This window comes from Fukomys damarensis, unplaced genomic scaffold, assembly GCF_012274545.1.
Source record: "Fukomys damarensis isolate Sample0158 unplaced genomic scaffold, DMR_v1.0_HiC HiC_scaffold_23, whole genome shotgun sequence".
Classification (NCBI taxonomy): Eukaryota; Metazoa; Chordata; class Mammalia; order Rodentia; family Bathyergidae; genus Fukomys; species Fukomys damarensis.
The window spans coordinates 17,756,257-17,772,006 of NW_022900935.1; the positions used below are offsets into that span (position 1 = coordinate 17,756,257).

General features: G+C 38.4%; 1 protein-coding gene and 1 long non-coding RNA gene across 7 annotated transcripts in view; one reads left to right on the plus strand and one right to left on the minus strand.

The window, feature by feature from the left end:
• Srsf4 (serine and arginine rich splicing factor 4) overlaps positions 1–15,750 on the plus strand; it is an 18,615-nt gene continuing 2,865 nt past the window's right edge. Inside the window, 8 exon segments of the mRNA XM_033767819.1 lie at positions 1–393; positions 971–1,186; positions 2,333–3,252; positions 3,255–3,293; positions 3,295–3,356; positions 8,340–8,482; positions 9,349–9,461; positions 12,854–13,068. Of these exon segments, the coding sequence (XP_033623710.1) occupies positions 3,232–3,252; positions 3,255–3,293; positions 3,295–3,356; positions 8,340–8,482; positions 9,349–9,461; positions 12,854–13,068 (593 nt within the window). The 5' untranslated portion in view covers positions 1–393; positions 971–1,186; positions 2,333–3,231.
• The window catches only part of LOC104867564, a 22,200-nt gene continuing 15,172 nt past the window's right edge, over positions 8,723–15,750 (minus strand). For 5 of the 6 annotated variants that reach the window (XR_781818.3, XR_004518664.1, XR_781813.3 and 2 more), the window contains 2 exons: positions 9,740–9,828; positions 8,723–8,948 (listed from right to left, as the gene is read on the minus strand). This is a non-coding gene — a long non-coding RNA (uncharacterized LOC104867564). Of the gene's footprint in view, positions 8,949–9,739; positions 9,829–14,412; positions 14,447–15,750 lie in introns of those variants that run through there. The other variant, XR_781814.2, reaches the window with a different exon arrangement.

Here is a 15,750-nt window from a genome sequence, read left to right on the forward strand (position 1 = left end):
TTGAACTCACTATGTGGCCCAGGCTGGCTCTGGACTTGTAGTGATCCTCCTGCCTCAGTCTCCCAGGTTCTGGGATTTAGGCATGCATTACAACACCCAGCAATAGTTAATTGATAACTTTGGTCCGTTGATAGCTTAGTAGAGAATGAATGCACACAACTTACTAGTATTTGCATACTTCAGGTACAGAAATGACATTTGTTTGCCACTTCTTATTCTTCATAATCTGCAGTTAGGCATGTGGGTATTTGTCTTCCACACTGCAGCACTTAACTTGATGAATCCAATTTTTTTCTCCTCCCAGAGCTCATGTTCTCAAATTGATCTTACGGACCTCTTCTTTCTGTTGATATAGAGGGGCAGCGCAACATGATGGTGGAATGTGGGTTTTAGGTTAGTATCTGGGTTTAAAGAATCCCAGGGTGTTTGAGGAACATTGTCATGTTACCAAATTGCTTCAAGCCTTAGTTTCTTCATCTAAGAGAAAAGAATAAACTTGAGTTGTGAAAATTAAATGATACAATGTATATAAAGCACATGATCTAGAAAGGCATTTAAAAATAAGTATAGTTATTATTAAAAAGTTTTAAGAAGACTTCTGTTGGGCTAGAGTGTGTTAATAGTAGTTTGGAATCAACTAAAACAAATCACCTGGTTGCTGTTGCTAGTAGTAACCTTTGTAGTTGGAAATATAGTATTAGATTTCTGGCCCATTTTTTCCCATCATCCATGATTATAAACATTTTGGTCTCGGTCACCATTCCTTGCAAATTAATTAAATGCATCCTTGAGTATGTAATATTGGCAATGTCTATTCCAATCCACCATAGCTAGGTATAACTATTGACTGACTCTGTGCTGGTCTAATTTTTGCTGAGCCTTAGAACCAAAGACAGACTCCAGGGGTTGATGTGGGACCTCCAGAATGGGGATTGCACAGAATAATCTTATTTTTCCTCTATTCTTCTAGTCTGTTATGTTCTGAACCCACACATGTTTTCGGAAGGACCAGATGGCTGACACTGGCTAATGGGAACCAAAAGACGAGTGAAAGTAACCTGTTGTCACATACCCCCAGCTTAGAGGTGCTTCACCCTGCCCCAAGATCAATTTCTTTTTTCTCTGGAAACTTCACCCTGCTGTATCCAAAAACCTACTACAGAAGTTGGGCATGTTCATAGGCCAGGTATTTGGCAGGCGAAAGAGGGAGGATCACTTGAGCTCATGAGTTTGAGACCAACTTAGTCGACATAGGAGACCCTGTCTCAAAACAAAATTTAAAAACTCTGCTCTCACCTGGCTTATTTGAGTTAGATTATCATTCAAGCAGCAGAATTTGTTAAATGAAAAAGATTATACTCAAAAGTATGAGATGAAGCCCTCTGCTTTTAAAAGGAATTGGGGATTTTGTGGTTTAGACTTGGGATTTTAAAATCACAGACCTGAATTAAAATACAGCTCCACAGCTTGTAAGCTCCTTGACATTGAGCAAGTTGCTTAATTTCTCAAAGCCTCAGTTTTCTCACTGTAAAATGAGAATAATAGTACATTGTTCATATTTGTTATAATGAATAAATAAAATATGGCTGATTTACTCTGTGCTGGGTACTATGTTAAATACCCAACAGGCAGGCACTGGCCTTTATAATTATTAAAGAGCCCATAATCAAATGAGAAGACAAAGAAAAAAAAGCACAAGATTTGGAAAAACCATAAACATACAGCTGTGTATATTAAAAATTGAAGCTGGGGATTTAGCTAAGCGGTTTGGCGCAAAGACCTGAGTTCAATCCCCGGTACCAAAAAAAAAAAAAAAAATGAATTGAATAGCCCGGGGGATATAGCTCAGTGGCACCACCTGCCTGGCAAGCACAAGGTTCTGAGTTTGATGCCCGGAACCAGAAAAAAGAAATGAATAAAAATACTAAAGAAGATGCAAAGACAGGTTTCTAAGGCTTCATAAAAGAGGTAATTCTCAAGCATAAAGAACAATATTGAGATGATTCAATTTGTTGAGTCAAGTTGTTCAGAGTTTAGTGAAGGTATTTAGGCATCATAGACTTTATACAAAAGAAAGATTTCACAGCTGGCTTTCCCTGTGTAAAGAGACAGATTGAGTAAAAATAAACAGACTAAAATATGTAAATAGATTGAACAGGTAGTGACAATCCTGAGGGCCCAGCAAAATGAGAAAACTATAGAACTTGGCAGTAAGCCCAATGAGTAACCCAAGACGAGTAGTCAAAAGTGATTAATTACAAGGTTGTTGGGAATGAATTAGACATTGGGATCTGGAAGAGAGAAATCATGAGGTAGGTTTTCTTCTTTGAAGGTGAGGAAAGATCAAGTGCAGACTGAGCTGTGGCCAACCGTTTGCAGACCAGGAATCCACACCAGCTCTAATCATAGAGCTCTTGGTGTGCAGGAACTGCCAGTTTGCCGACGTGAAAAGAGCCCCAGACTGGGTAATGGTGAGCCCTGAAGTCGCACCCCAGCTCTACCACTCAGTGAGCACGGGTAAGTCATCCACCTTCTGCGGGTGGCCTTGAAGGCGCTCCCTCTCCGGAGTTTACAGAAAGGGAGGCCAGAAAACCCAGAGCAGCCTCCTTCTGTCTCAGGATAGCAAAGGATCTTAGAAAACTATTCATGGTAGCAGCTTCCACTTGTGGTTATAAACACCCTCTGTTACCAGGCAAATCTTACTGCAACCATGATCATCGATCCCAAGATGTAAATGTGGCACTGGTTAATTCTGCTGTGAGGGCCCAACTGCTCGTTCCCTGGAATGTTGCATACCTTTGTGATCCAGGCAGTTACACTGTCTCATATACAAGTTTTTCTCTTGAGTTGGCCTCTTCTGAGCTCTAGAGTTGGTTGCAGAACTGTTTTTTGTTCTACAGATTTCCAAGTGCTTTATGCAGACAGCAAGAAATACTGTTTATTACTGTACTATCAATGTGTCCTTTTTTCACCTCAATAAGACCAAGTTGGCTAAAGCATAGGATCAACATTGAGTGCTTTGAAAGAAAGCTGTTTGATTCCTGTTCACTGAATGCCATTTCTTTCAGGGTAGATTTAAGGGCTTTGCCCTTAAAATACAGTGCTACTGGCTCTAGATTGAGGGTTCAAGCCACCCCATGGGTTAACTTCAACAGATGAAAATTTTTCCTTGGCTACAGCAACATCCCTAATCCTGACCAGCCATGGAGAGGTTCGGTTCTTACCAGGAAAATGAGTGAATGTGGGAATGGCTCTCACCACATTGGGAAAACAAAACTCACATCCTGCTGATGGTTGGCTGAGGACTGTGATGTCCACATACAAAGAAAAGCATGTGGCACAGTTTTAGGACAAAGGTGAGCAGAGATCCACCGTGGAAAGGGGCACATTTTTCTTATAGAGAGAATATCCAAGGCATGCCCCTCGGTAAGCAGTGTTGGTGGGTGACCGCGGTCACACGCATGGAGGCTTGCTTTCCCTGCTCTTCATCACCACTCCCCAGCGGGTTCCCATGTCTAGCACCCCCTTAGTCACACCGTGCTCAGGCAGTCATTGGCTGGCCCGTCTTCTGAGCAAGCCCTGCTCATCATTTCTAAGGTGGACCTATTCTTTACTTTCTTTGTTCATTGGAGATATTTGGGAGATAGATGGCCTGAGGGTGTGATAAACTGCATGCTCTTCTGTAGAACACACAGGCCTAGAGCAGTGTTTGGTCTCATTGGTATCAGGCATTAGGATCAGGGAAAGCCTATTTGGCAACAACACAAGTTGGGTAATGATTCTTGGATGAGGAGTCTGGTAACATTTCTAAAATTGAAGTCTTGAGAGTACCTTAGTTTGAAAACCTGTCATTCTAGTTGGACCGTTGCAGAGTCCTGACTGATACTTGAGCAGTGTGTTAGCTGTGGCTAGACTAGAGCATTACGCGGAGATAAGAATATATGATATTTTAAAACAGCCCAGGTACTCAGCGCAGCTTGCTTTGTGGCATCCAGTACCTGTCATCAGTAGTAGTGTTCACTTTTAAGTGTAGAGTGACAGCAAGTGCCTCTTTCTAGCCTCATTCCTTTGACTCAGTTTGTCCGAATAGAACGTGACCAGAGAAAAACAGTTTGTGAGTAGACAGTATCAGAGAAATGTTGAAAGATTATTTTCTGGGTTTGTTTGTTTGTTTTGGTGTTTTGTTTTTAAGACAGGATCTGACTATGTGGTTTAGGCTGGACTTGAACTCACTATGTAGCCCAGGCTGGCCTTGAACCCATGGTGATCCTCTGGCCTCAGCCTCCCAAGTATCGGGATTATAGCCATGAGCCACTACACACTCAGTTTTTTCTTTTAATTGAAAACTTTTGTGCATTTAATAGTAAGGCCTCATTTTCTATTTTTGCACATAGTATGGGAAGGAAGAGTAAAAGGCATGGCATCTGAGAGAAAGGCGAAGCATGTTAGAGGGCTGTTTGTGTCTTTATTAGTTTCTGCTGTATAAAGGCTCTAAAATTGTGTTTAGATTCATTCTCTTTGATTCCTGAATCTTCTTCATTTTTACTCTGGAATCATTGAAAGGCATTCTTTGTTCATACATAAGAGAGCAGAAAAGGAACAGTGTCTGCTGTTAGGGTTAGAGGCATTTATCTGTTGGGTTATGTTTCGTGAGGTTTATTCACAGGTTTCACTAGAGAGCTGTTATATGTAACATAGACGCACAGGCAGACATATAATAGTTTGTATGCATCCACACTTCCCTGTTTTGACAAAATATTCTAAGGAGAGTACTTATAGAAAAGGTTAACTTCATATTATTTGCTGCAAAGCACAAAAAGAATGTTTAGGTTAATTTTAAGATTCACTAATATTAGTTACCAAAAAGACTTTGAAGGCACTAAAATTTAACTCACAGAAAGTTAAATAAAATATTTAAATAAAGTGAATATTGAAACCCAGAGTTTTAAAAGTATTTTAGATAATAAAAATTAAATTTATCCCGTCCATCTGTTGCTTTTATGAACCTCTGGAACTACCATCTTGGTCCTGACAATTTTTACAGTTTAAATTATCCATACTTAAGCAAAAGGAATAAAAATGTGATATTTATCTCATGCTTTTGGTGTTTGGATAAACTTCACAAATAGGTAGTGTAGTTCTCTCACTTGACAGATAAACTAAAACCCAAAGAAATGAAACAATTAAAATACACTGCTCAGTGTTAGCTTCTAACAGAACCAGAACTAAAGCCCAGGCCAGTGCTTGCTGCTCCAGTCTTACGGTTTTGACTGTGGAGTCAGACCACAGGCTTTGAATGCCAACTCTCCTAGTTTTCAAAGTGAAGTTATGTGACTTTGTGCCTAAGTTTCCTCATCTGTGAAACAGGAATAATACTATCTGGCTCTTGAGTGCTGTGAATATTAAATACAGTAATTAATATAAAAGATTACTTAAAGCCATATAACATTTTACTGTTATGTATAATCTTCCTGCCTTATTTGGGGGAACCATTCACTGTACTAGTTCAGGGAAAGCAGATCTAAATAAACAGTAATTTGGTAGAAGCAGCTACACAACACTGTAGTATTTTACTCTCAGAACAGGAGTTCTTGTCAGGTATGATTTGCTGAATGAGAAAGGTTTTTGTTGTAATCTTCAGACCCATCCAGCATGCCAGTGGCAGAAAGAAGTGACAGTCAGATGCCTGATTTGATCCTTGGACTGGACTTTGACATTAAAATGCTCCAAGTAGATTTTGTGGATTATAGAGGAGTAGTTAAAATTCATTTTGTGAAATAAATTGGATCTTAAGTCAGTTTTTGGGGGCAGGTAGCGGGGATCAAACAGGACCTTGCGCTTGCAAGGCTGGCAGTGGAACCACTGAGCTAAAACCCCGGCCCCAACTCCAGCTGTTTTAATACGTGTCTTGAATCTCTCCGTATCCCTGCATTATGGCCACTAAGTGACCCACTTGTTGGAAGTTTTAAGATGTATATTGTATATCTTAATGACTGTAAGGGTCGTTTTCCTGTAACATCACAAAGTGTCCCTCCAACTCAGGGAAGAGTTTTATTGGCAAGCTATACCTTCAGCCTCACTCAGTTTATAGAAAGATGGGTCTATTGATTTTTAGTTTTAAATAATTTTGCCTCCACTAAACAGATTGTGCTTACTTTCCTGAAAGGTCAGAGTGAGTTCTGCGTGTAATCCTTGAAGGATGATGGTTTCTGAGACTGGGAGAACACATTCCCACATGGGACTGACAGAAGCACCGTTTGGTATCCAAAACAGCTGGCCTTCCGCTGCAGTTACCCTGCAGAGCTTAGGGCCTAAAATTTTCTGACCCCTAGGGGATTGTAACCTAAATTTGAAAAGAAAATAGTTTGGATTTTCCTGGGATGCATGTGTTTAATCCTCAGGAGTCAGAGTTGAAATCTGGGCATTGAGTGGTACCACACCAGTGGGTACCTTCTTAGGAAAGGAAGCGCATTTTACTATGCCCATGTCCTGTGTTCTCACTACTCCTCCCTACTTGCTCATGGCTTAGATCTGTTAAGTCATAAAATAATTTTAGGGAAACCAAAGCAAAGTAGATTTTGTTTTTTTATTTGCTTTGTTAAAACTTTTATCTATGAAAATAATACTGTGGTTTTCCTGGTGACCCATTCTACCTAGGAAAGGAAAAAGCAGCTACAGAATATTACCTATTATAAATTTTTAGTGACTGTAAAGCACTTTTGAACATAGTAAGTCAGTGATTTGGAGAGGCTTTACTGCCTTGTCAAATATAACAGCATATTAAAAGTCATTCTTGGGCCGGGGATTTAACTCAATGGTTCTGGCGCCTGCCTCTCCAGCGCAAGGACCCAGGTTCGATCCCCGGTACCAAAAAAAAAAGAAAGAAAGAAAGAAAGAAAAAAGTCATTCTTACTAAGCTACTAAGCAGTTGTAGCTTGTGGAAGCATGAAACCCACATTTTAAAGTCTTCATATCCCATAAATTGGACTGGTGGCTTCTAAATTGTGTTTCTGCAAACAATTCCTATTAGATAACTGGGTGTGTGTGTTTGTGTTTTAATAGAGTTGAGATTCAGTAACTAATAGTTTAAATGTTACTCAGACATTTCAGCATAAAGAACCCTCCAAAACTGGCCTACACCCTGCAACATAGCAAGTTGCCACCTTGAGAGACTCTTGTATGAAAAGAACTCTTTTAGTAAAAGAGAATTTCAGCAACTCTAGGTTCTCTCACTTACGGAGTTATTAAGTGCAACATTACAAATGGGAATTGTTCTTTGTTAGTAGCAGACTGGATGCCCGTTTCTAGTGTCAGTGTTGAAATGCAGAGAAGCACTAGTCGGTGTTTGCCACGTACACGGCATTGTTAGAGTCTAAAGAAGTTGCTCGTAGGATCAGGTGGATTTTGGTTTTTAAATATCAACAGAGCTAGACTTATGTTAGACCAAACTAAATAAATGTTTATTGATAACATAGTTTACGGGGTGTTTATTTAACCTTGCTTATAAGTATTTTGCAAATTTTGTGCTTTACAAATTGTACTCTTCGGTGGGCATTAATAGGATTTGGGGGGGTTGGTTTTCTTTCCACTTTGTATTAAACCACCATATCCCTTTGCTGGGAAATTCCTAGCAGTTTGATGTAAACAGTTGTATATAGATTTTAGAGAATACCAGCTTATCTAAAATGTCATGAAAACAAATTGGGATTTCACAGGGAAGTAAATAGCTCCAAAATTTTTTTTTTACTGATTTTTAGAGCAGTTAATTCATTTGTGATTAATTCATTCAGGCAGAGGAACAGGAACTTTATATATATTTTTTTTTCCTTCGCAGTAGAAGTTTAAGATACTGTGATTTTTCCTGCTGTGTTATTCAAATATGATTTGACAGTTACAACAGTGCCTGACTATAGATCTAATTGTTTCTAAGACAACTCATAAAGCTTCAAAAGAAAAAGATGTTTTCATGTGATGTTTTAGGAGCAAACGTTCAACTTATGAAGTGATATATTTTGATACCTTGACCCAAGCATACCTTGGAGGTCTTTGCTGTTGCCTCCGTCTACCTGGAGAAACAAAGTGTTGTCTATATGTTATCTGTGTATTTAGACAGCTCCCCTCTAGAAAGATAGGGGTCTACCTTGAGAAGTCTTCCTACCTCTTATAGTGCCCGTTGGCACAAAAAGCACAATGATTTCAACTAAGAGGAGAAAAGTGACCCTTAGTTTGCAAAACCCACCTAACCTTTGCTAAGCATGAACCTCATTGCTTTCTCTTGAATGTTAGTAAAGCCATATGTCAAACTGATGCCAACTGGGATTTTGTTTGCTTTTTTCTAGGTATGGTTTTGTGGAGTTTGATGATCTGCGTGATGCAGATGATGCTGTTTATGAACTGAATGGCAAAGACCTTTGTGGTGAGCGAGTAATTGTTGAGCATGCCCGCGGCCCACGAAGAGACGGCAGTTACGGTTCTGGACGCAGTAAGCATTTGAAGGGCATATATGTATCGATGACATGCCTTTGTTATTAAATGTTAATTTTTAAAGTAATTAATATTGCATTTAAATGTATTGATGTTAAAGCTATTTATTTGTTCTATAAATTTTGTATATTTTAAAATTAGAATTGCAAATAAATGTCTTTGATAGTATTTAATTAATGACAAATTGCTTGTTTTAATACTTTATAAATAATGTTTAATGATGTGTGTTTGTGTTATTTTTTTTTTCTCTGTAACACAATTGTTTAACATAGATTTAACAAAGACCTCAGTGTTTTAATTAAAAGACTCCTTTGAGGCTAAGATGACTGCCTGTTCCATTTGCTGGCCTTGAGTTACCTTTCCATGCGTGGCTCTTTGAAACCTGTATGGCCCTTGGCTGACCAAAAACAGGAAGCCATGTGACGACCGCAACCTTTCCCCATTAGACCTGGGTGGTGAGGATCCTGAGGGTTAGACACAGATGAGATTAAACTGAAATAGGTGCCTGAAAATCTTTTTTCATACAAAATTTTCACAAAAACTTTAATCACTGTGAGTAACAACAGGAACTGATTAGTAATTTGGTTACTTATTTCTAAATTGTTAAATTTAATATTTTAAAATTTATGCATGTTAATTATAAATATTAATGACTACATACTTACAACTTTATAAGTTAAATTTTTCATGTTTAATAGCTTTTTATAAAAATCTAATTTAAAATTAAGGGTGGGATTAGAGTTAAAATACATGTGCTGTTGTTTGGGGTGGGAAGTAAAGAATATATTTTAATAGGAGTATGTATTGTGTTACCTTTTCTTTTTCCTCCACTAACCTAATCTTATGTATTTGGACCTTCCAAAGGTGGATATGGTTATAGAAGAAGTGGGCGAGATAAATATGGCCCTCCTACCCGCACAGAGTACAGACTTATTGTGGAGAATTTGTCAAGTCGATGCAGTTGGCAAGACCTAAAGGTTTGGGCCTCGTTATCCTTCTGGGGTAAGGTTGGGCAGGAGTTAACATTAAGAGACAGGTAAATTTATGTAAGCATACACAATATAATGGTGTGTCTCTGAAAGCTTCATCAGAGCATTTAGAAATTCTCCAATTAAAATTCCCATGAGAGTACAAAAAAGACAACAATTTCATTCATACCTCTTATCGTGAGGCTGTCACTCTTAAGGATAAATCTGTTTTATGAAATCTCCCTCTATAGACAATGTTATAAGGAGATGCCAGTGTAATTTCTCACCAGTAAAAGGTTAGAACCGCCAGTCTTTCTGGAAACACTAGTTGTAACATGGAAATTGATGTCTTCGGTATGGATCCTCGTTGGTGAAACTGATAAGAAAAAGAATGATCAGTTTCCTGTCTTATTGTTGGGGGGGCACCAATAAATAAGGAATTCCTAGCAAAATAAGTGAGTACATTTAGGTTCAGCAAAGAGAAGTTAGGAATCCTATCATCTCAACTTAAAGCAATATATTTTTGTTAAAATTTGCTTTTGCTCCCAACAACTTCTAAGAAAGACAAAATCCAGAAAAGTTTAGCTGGTACAGTTGAAGAGCTGAGACTAGGACTTGACTCCCAGTGTGGAGATTTTTTTTACATTATGTTGCATTGTGTTGACTGTCAGCATTGTAGGAGGGAGACCTTTACTGGATATCTGCCTACCAGTGAAGTTGTGCTTGCTAAAGGAATGACATCAGAATTCTGAGCGGTAGGGACTGAACATTGGGAGTCGTGTGGAGTAGGCACCCTAACCCCATGCTGAGAACTGAACGGGGGCCTTCACACTGAGCTACATTCCCAGACATTTTCTGAGACAGGGACTGAATTGCCCAGGCTGGGCTGGAGCTTGCAGTCCTCATACATTAGCTTCCCAGAGTGCTGAGACTGAAGTCATATGCCACCACACCTGGCAGAAGTTTCTGTCTTCATGAGTGCAGAATGCCAAGCCTTCATGTGGTGTTACTAAATATTCTACTAATATCTTATAAAAGTTTTCAATTTTTTGGTTAAAATGGGAGTCTGGTTAACAGCCTTAGTTGACTTTTTAATTCTGTATCTTTGAACAGTTTTACTCTCAGAAAAACAGCAATTTCCTGGTAAGTCAAGATTTTCTTAAGAGCAGGAACCGGATTGAATCATAGTTCTGCCACTTTTCTACCATTTTTGTGAACTTAGCAAGTTCTTTACCTCTGTGTCTATATTCTTCAACTATAAAATAGGATTAATACTGGGCTGGGGATTTAGCTCAGTGGCACCACACCTGCCTTGTAAGTGCAAGGTCCTGAGTTTGATCCCCAGTACCAAAGGAAAAAAATTTCTAATCAAGATTATTATGAGAACTGAGTACATTTTTATAAAATGCCTGCAATGTTCCTGGCACACAAAAAATGTTATTAATAAAATGTGAAAAATAAATTTAAAGAGATCTTGTTTAAAAATATAATTAATGCCCAGTGTAATGCTGTTGAGGTGAAAATGATGTACTAGTATACTGTCTATATAACATTGAGAATGATAGTTTCATCTCTCGGGTGGGTAGTGTAAGAATTCCTCCAGGAGTCTTACTGCTAATGTTCATATCCTAGCTTTGTTTACTACCTGAATGAACTTGAGCAGTTTACTTAACATTTCTGATTTCACTTTCCACATCTGCAAAATGGAGGTGACAATTTTATCTACCTTATGTGGTTGTAGTTAGGACTGAGTTACTTAACATATCACACAGCAAATATTCAATAAGTTAGCAGATTTTATTTATTTATTTTTGGTACCCGGGATCAAACTCAGGACCTTGTGCTTGCGAGGCAGGCGACAGCACCACCGAGCTAAATCCCTGGCTCCAAGTTAGCCAATTTTATTACTAATTTGAAAGTGTGACAAGATAAAAGTAGTGACACTTTCAAAGTACCACCAAAATGTTCCTAAATCTCATTTTGCCAGGGCAGTCTCAGTCTTGTCCTAACTGCCCTCATTCATTGTTAAGGGTATCCCACTTTGGATGGTTCCCTGCCTTTTACCCAGGATCCTCACTCCTACAAATAATTCAATGGAAAAAAAAATTTTACACCAAGATGTTCTTGATTGATTATAAACAGTAGCAAAAATCTGGATATAACCTAAAAGCCTTAACAATTGAGAGATCCTCAGAAAAAGTACTGGGCACATGAACTATGGAGATTGTATATATGTTAAAACATGTAAACATGTTACGATGCAGGGAACAAAGAATCAATATAAAATGACCTGTTTAAGGATGGGGGATGTGTTTGAGGACTGTGTAGTACAGTGGTAAAATGTTTCCCCAGTACTACCACAAAAACCACAAATGATACATTGTTATTTGTGAATGTGGTGAATATTTCAGAAAAGAAATATGCAAAAATGAATTCCATCAAATATTCATATATGTGTTCTACAAATACCTATTTGTATATTGTCTATAAATGAATGTGGGGAAATTAGCAATAAGCAGTAAATTTTTTTAAAAATTTATTAAAGACACATTGCCACTAACCCCTTCAAATACTCCCCTCACTTCAGACATCCCAGTTTCATTTTCTTTTCAGATACGAAAATCAGTTGGCCAGTAGTACCTTAGTTGTGTTGTCATTAAACTTTTTTGAGATAGGGTATTGCTGTATAGTTTAAGCTGACTTCAGACTCATAGTAATCCTCTTGTCTCAGCCTGCTAAATGCTAGGATTGCAGTGATGCACCACCAAAGCTGGCTGCACTAAACCATACTGAAACCTGAAAGAGCATGAGGAAAAAGGCTTGTGGTGATGGAGCACGGATGGTCAAGATACTTGAAAGCTAGAGATGATTTCATCATAATAGTAGATTTGCTTATGTTTTACCAATTTCTTTGTATATATTTTTAAACATAGATATGTAATGAAACATAAAAGACTTAACTTAGAACTAGCTAGGCATGTTGTGCACACCTGTAATCCCAGCACTCTGGATGCTGGGATGGGAGGATCACCACAAGTTCAAGAGGCCAGTGAGACCTCGTCTCAGAAAACCAAAAAAACCAAAAAAAAAAGAAGAAGAAAGACCTAACTTAAATGTAGTGATGTTGTTACATGCTATAAATAGTCAGTATAAAATTTAGAAAATGATAATTTAAATTTTTTATATTCACAAGTAAATTTATTTAAAGAAACAATTTAATATTTATTATTATCTCTATCACCTAGTCCCTGGTATTTAAAGGAAATATTTAAGCATACGCTTCATTCTCAAAGAAGCTAACGTTTCTTAAATGAAAAGGAAAGCTTTCACTTTAATGATTGCATTAGATATTTTAGCAAAGTATATCGTGATATACTCAAGGTTTTTGTTTTTTTTTTAAGGATTATATGCGTCAGGCAGGAGAAGTCACCTATGCAGATGCTCACAAGGGGCGCAAAAATGAAGGAGTGATTGAATTTGTATCTTACTCTGATATGAAAAGAGCTTTGGAAAAGTTGGATGGAACTGAAGTCAATGGCAGAAAAATCAGATTGGTTGAAGACAAGCCAGGTTCTAGACGGCGCCGATCCTATTCCAGGAGCCGGAGTCATTCAAGGTACTTGTTAACAGTGTCCTTCATGTATTGGCACTCACCATCAGTTTATTAATGATCACACAGATAATTGGCTGGTGTTCCCCTGTTTGGGTGCTCCATAGCTTAGATCTCATTTGGTTCAATAAGTTGAAACTTTGAACTGAACATTTATTTATAAAACTCTTGAACTCTTTTGTCATGAGTACAATTAGACATAAAGTCCTTTCTCTGAAACAGCAATCAGTGACCTTTAACACTTCTTCTGGGGGCACTATAGTAATACTCTGTCTAGGGGCACACATGGTTACTGGTTTCTTGGTTACTCTCATAAATACACCAGCCACTCAAGAGTACAGAATCTGTCATGTTTGGCAGTTGCTCTGCCCCCAGGCCAGGCACCAAGTTAAGTGTCAGGAAAGCATTGGAGAGCGAGACAAGTCTGACCCTGCTCTTACTAGAGAAGACCAGCACTAAGCAAATGGCTACCATGCTGACAGGTTCATTGATAGAAATGCACACAGCACAAGTAATCTGGAGAGTTGGCAGAGGCTTCCCTAATGACGCCATAAAAGCCTAGCCTGAAAAGATGAATTGGAGAGAGAGAAGGCAGAGGAGGGGGCAGTGCCTTCTTAGCAGAGAAGGGTGTTCTTGAAGGCCCGAGGGACGGAATCTCCCAGATTAGAAAGGGTAGTACCAGGACTGAAATGAAGGAAAGTAGCTTGAGGTAAGGCAGAGAGGGGCTAGATGATGCTGAGACTCAGGATAGGTTCTGGGTGTAAGGAATGAGAAGTCACTGGAGACTTCTAATACATAAAGCATTGGAGAAAATAATTTAATGAGCCCTAAATCCCATTATACCTATCACCCAGTTTTTAAAATTCTATCATTAACAATTTTATATTTTTAATAATTCTGTCACTTAATATCTAGTTTGTATTTATATTTTCCCAGTTGTCTTAAATAGGTATTTCTGCAGTTGGTTTGATTGTTTCAGAATCCTGTGTAGGAATCGAATTGTAGTCAGAGGGCATGTCTCTTCATATTCCTTCTAATTTACTGGCATTTCCCCTTCACCCTGTCTCTGTTTCTCATGTATTTATATTGAAGAAATAAGGTCATCTGTGTTGAAGATTATCCCACAGTTTAGATTTTGCTAGCTGCATCATTAGGGTAGAGTTTAACACATTCCTTTACCACGTTTCTCGTATTTCCTATGAGCTCACAGTTAGATCTTGGGACATCAGAAAAAAGACTTTTTTTTTTTTTTGAGGCAGGGCCTCATTATGTGATGTGGTTCAGGTCAGCTTCACTATGTAGCCCAGGCTGACCTTATTCACGGTGATCCTCCTGCCTCAGCCTCCTCAGTGCTGGGATTATCAGCATGTGGCACCACACCTGGCTAAAAAGACATATTTTAGCAAGACCACATCATGGTAATACATACTTCATGTTGCACAATTTAAGAGATATCTGCAGATGTCCTGCTTTGAATGATGATAGATGGTTAAGTGCACCTAGAGTTGTCCGCCTGAACCTACTAGCTTGTAGAATATTTAGTGCCGTAGCACCCTTCAAAGATGACAGTGGTTACTGCCTAGGATCATTATGAAGAAGTTCTTGGGTGTATATGTATCTAATGTTTGACCTGTTAATAGGCAGTTTCACACCTTTTTTATTAATGCATATTGGTTATACAGATCATGGGTTTCATTTAGGCAAAATCATACATGCACATAACATACTTTAATCATTTTTACCCCCTCATCCCCCCGCCACCAGTTTTTGTTGTTTCAGTGCCTATATTTTGATCTTATGCATCCCCCTACAGTTTTTTGTTTGTTTGTTTGGTACCAGGGATCAAACTCAGGACCTGGCATGTGCTGTGCCACTCAGCTAAATCCCCAGCCTACAGTCGTAATTTTTTAATGCTTAAGTTTCTCTTTGTGGTCATTGGGAGCCCTTCCAGTTGGTTCCTATATCTTCAGTCTTTTGTTTTTGTTTGATTTTATATAAATGTACTTTACTATTTCCTCATACCTTTAATTGTAGTCATTTTCAAACATAATACTTGAAAGACTAGTTCATGAATACTTGTATGTCTCAGCTTTAGAGGTATTTTGCCTTTTCTTTCTCTCCTCTCTCTGTATATTTGCAAATATATGTATATATTTATACATACTATTCATGTATTTTTGCCATTGAAAGAGTTGTGGAAATTCTGGAACTTGACTGTCATAATCAATATGTCTCCAAGAATGATTATAGCCAGTTTTAGGTTTTCCCCTAAGAACATTAATACACGTAATTTCATCAGTCCCCTAGTGTCCAAGCCTTATTCAGACTTCCCCAATGGTTCCATGGATGTCTTTTTTTTTTAGACGAGGTCTCACTATGTAGTGAGACTGATGTGGAACTCACTATGTAGCTCAGGCTGGTCTCAAACTCACAGCGATCCTCCTGCCTCAGCCTCCTCTGAGTGCTAGGATTACAGGTGTGTGCCACCATGCCTGGCCTCCATGGATGACTTTATAGCTAGATTTTTTTCCTGATCAGGATCTAATGTAGTCATATATTACAAAAGGTTATTAAATCTCATTAACCTGGTGCTAACCCATACACATCATGACATTTATTTTTCTTAGCTTTTTAAGTACCATTCAGTATTCTGAATCCATCTGTTTTCTTTTGCAACTGCTGAGTGAT